General features: G+C 45.6%; 1 protein-coding gene across 1 annotated transcript; it reads left to right on the top strand.

The window, feature by feature from the left end:
- Positions 1 to 167: 167 nt before the first annotated feature.
- Positions 168 to 434, top strand: Pmar_PMAR002649 (hypothetical protein; the record flags this gene model as incomplete). The annotated part of the gene is made up of 2 exons (XM_002783911.1): positions 168 to 300; positions 348 to 434. Coding segments are annotated over 2 exons (220 nt in total), but the record flags the coding sequence as incomplete, so codon positions are not given.
- Positions 435 to 1,939: the final 1,505 nt, after the last annotated feature.

The following is a 1,939-nucleotide window of genomic DNA, read 5'->3' as shown; positions in this document are numbered from 1 at the left end:
GTACGGTATCATGCATGACACAATGTATTCACTTCACTCGATGGCAGGCTTCGGCAGCTTGAGGGAGGCAGCGTTGCTCAGGCGACCAAGGACTACTCTAAACGTGCTACTCAGAAGTACAGAGATCTTCTAATTCGTTGGTCCTGTTCGAGAGATGTGCGTGCTAGGTACAGCAAGCCAGCGGGTGGTGTTCCTACGTACAATACTGAAGCTGATGCTGTGGTTGAGGAAGCTGAGAATGCCGTGGACTCAAAGAAGAAGCGTAAGCACGAGAAGGTCGCTGATGATGAAGATGAGGAGGTAATGTTACCAGGACTTGTGACATATATTCATGGGATCGATCTCAGGTCGAGGTTGATGTTGATGTGGTTAAGACTAAGAAGAAGAAGTCAAAGAAGCATCATCATCACAAGGAGGCCGCCGAAGAGGAGTAGACTTCTTCCCTTCCTCAACGTCAGACTCAGTTTACCAAAACGATCGATGTTGAGTCACTATAGTAACCGTTCAATCGGTCTTGGAGTATATTGTATTCCTGTCGCGAGAATGCTCGTGGAAGAGTGCTCCTGAACAGCTCAGGCTGAACTGATAACTCTTTGTTTGCCCCATAATGTAAAGGACTCAAGTTCGATCATCCATATTATATATCTCCGAGGCTTTCTTTCGAATCTGTTTCTCAGTCTCGTTCAGATATGTGGAATGCTTCGTCGAGTTATGGCGGTGCTATTCTATAAGTTTTCCTGGTCGGTGAGTTTATGTCGCGGTTGTTATCCATCGGGACACGTGAGGGAGTGGCTTGCCGGGTGTTGGCGGAACGTAGTGCTCTGGGGTCAGCGCCATCGGTTTCTCAACATTTTGTGGGGCAGACTCGATTACACCTTCAGCCTCAATAGAATGAGTTTTTCCGCCTTGGACTACTACGCATTTCGGTGATGTATCACATCACAACCATGTTCGCAGGTCAACGAGGTAGAATGATCAAGTTAGTCGGTGTGACCGATGTAACTTCGCCTATCATAGGATAGCCTGGAGCAGGTTTACCAACCGGGAATTCGATCTCTGCAAGATCGTGGCGATTGGAATTTGAGGTGCGCCGGTCGCCTCGACGATCTTACTAAAGAAGATGCCGTGCGAGGCATATCTTAGTATGGCATGGTCGCCCCACTCTGAGGATTATTTTCCATTAGAGCATATCTTAGTATGGCATAGTTGCCCCACTCGGAGGATTATTTTCCATTAGAGCATATCTTAGTATGGCATAGTTGCCCCACTCGGAGGATTATTTTCCATTAGAGCATATCTTAGTATGGCATGGTCGCCCCACTTGGAGGATTATTTTCCATTAGAGCATATCTTAGTATGGCATAGTTGCCCCACTCGGAGGATTATTTTCCATTAGAGCATATCTTAGTATGGCATAGTTGCCCCACTCGGAGGATTATTTTTCATTAGAGCATATCTTAGTATGGCATAGTTGCCCCACTCGGAGGATTATTTTCCATTAGAGCATATCTTAGTATGGCATAGTTGCCCCACTCGGAGGATTATTTTCCATCAGAGCATATCTTAGTATGGCCTAGTTGCCCCACTCGGAGGATTATTTTTCATTAGAGCATATCTTAGTATGGCATAGTTGCCCCACTCGGAGGATTATTTTCCATTAGAGCATATCTTAGTATGGCATAGTTGCCCCACTCGGAGGATTATTTTCCATCAGAGCATATCTTAGTATGGCCTAGTTGCCCCACTCGGAGGATTATTTTTCATTAGAGCATATCTTAGTATGGCATAGTTGCCCCACTCGGAGGATTATTTTCCATTAGAGCATATCTTAGTATGGCATAGTTGCCCCACTCGGAGGATTATTTTCCATCAGAGCATATCTTAGTATGGCCTAGTTGCCCCACTCGGAGGAATTTTTCTCATTAGAGCATATTTTGGG

Source organism: Perkinsus marinus (assembly GCF_000006405.1).
Source record: "Perkinsus marinus ATCC 50983 genomic scaffold scf_1104296935428, whole genome shotgun sequence".
Lineage (NCBI taxonomy): Eukaryota > Perkinsozoa > Perkinsida > Perkinsidae > Perkinsus > Perkinsus marinus.
This window is presented reverse-complemented; position numbering and strand designations above follow the sequence as displayed.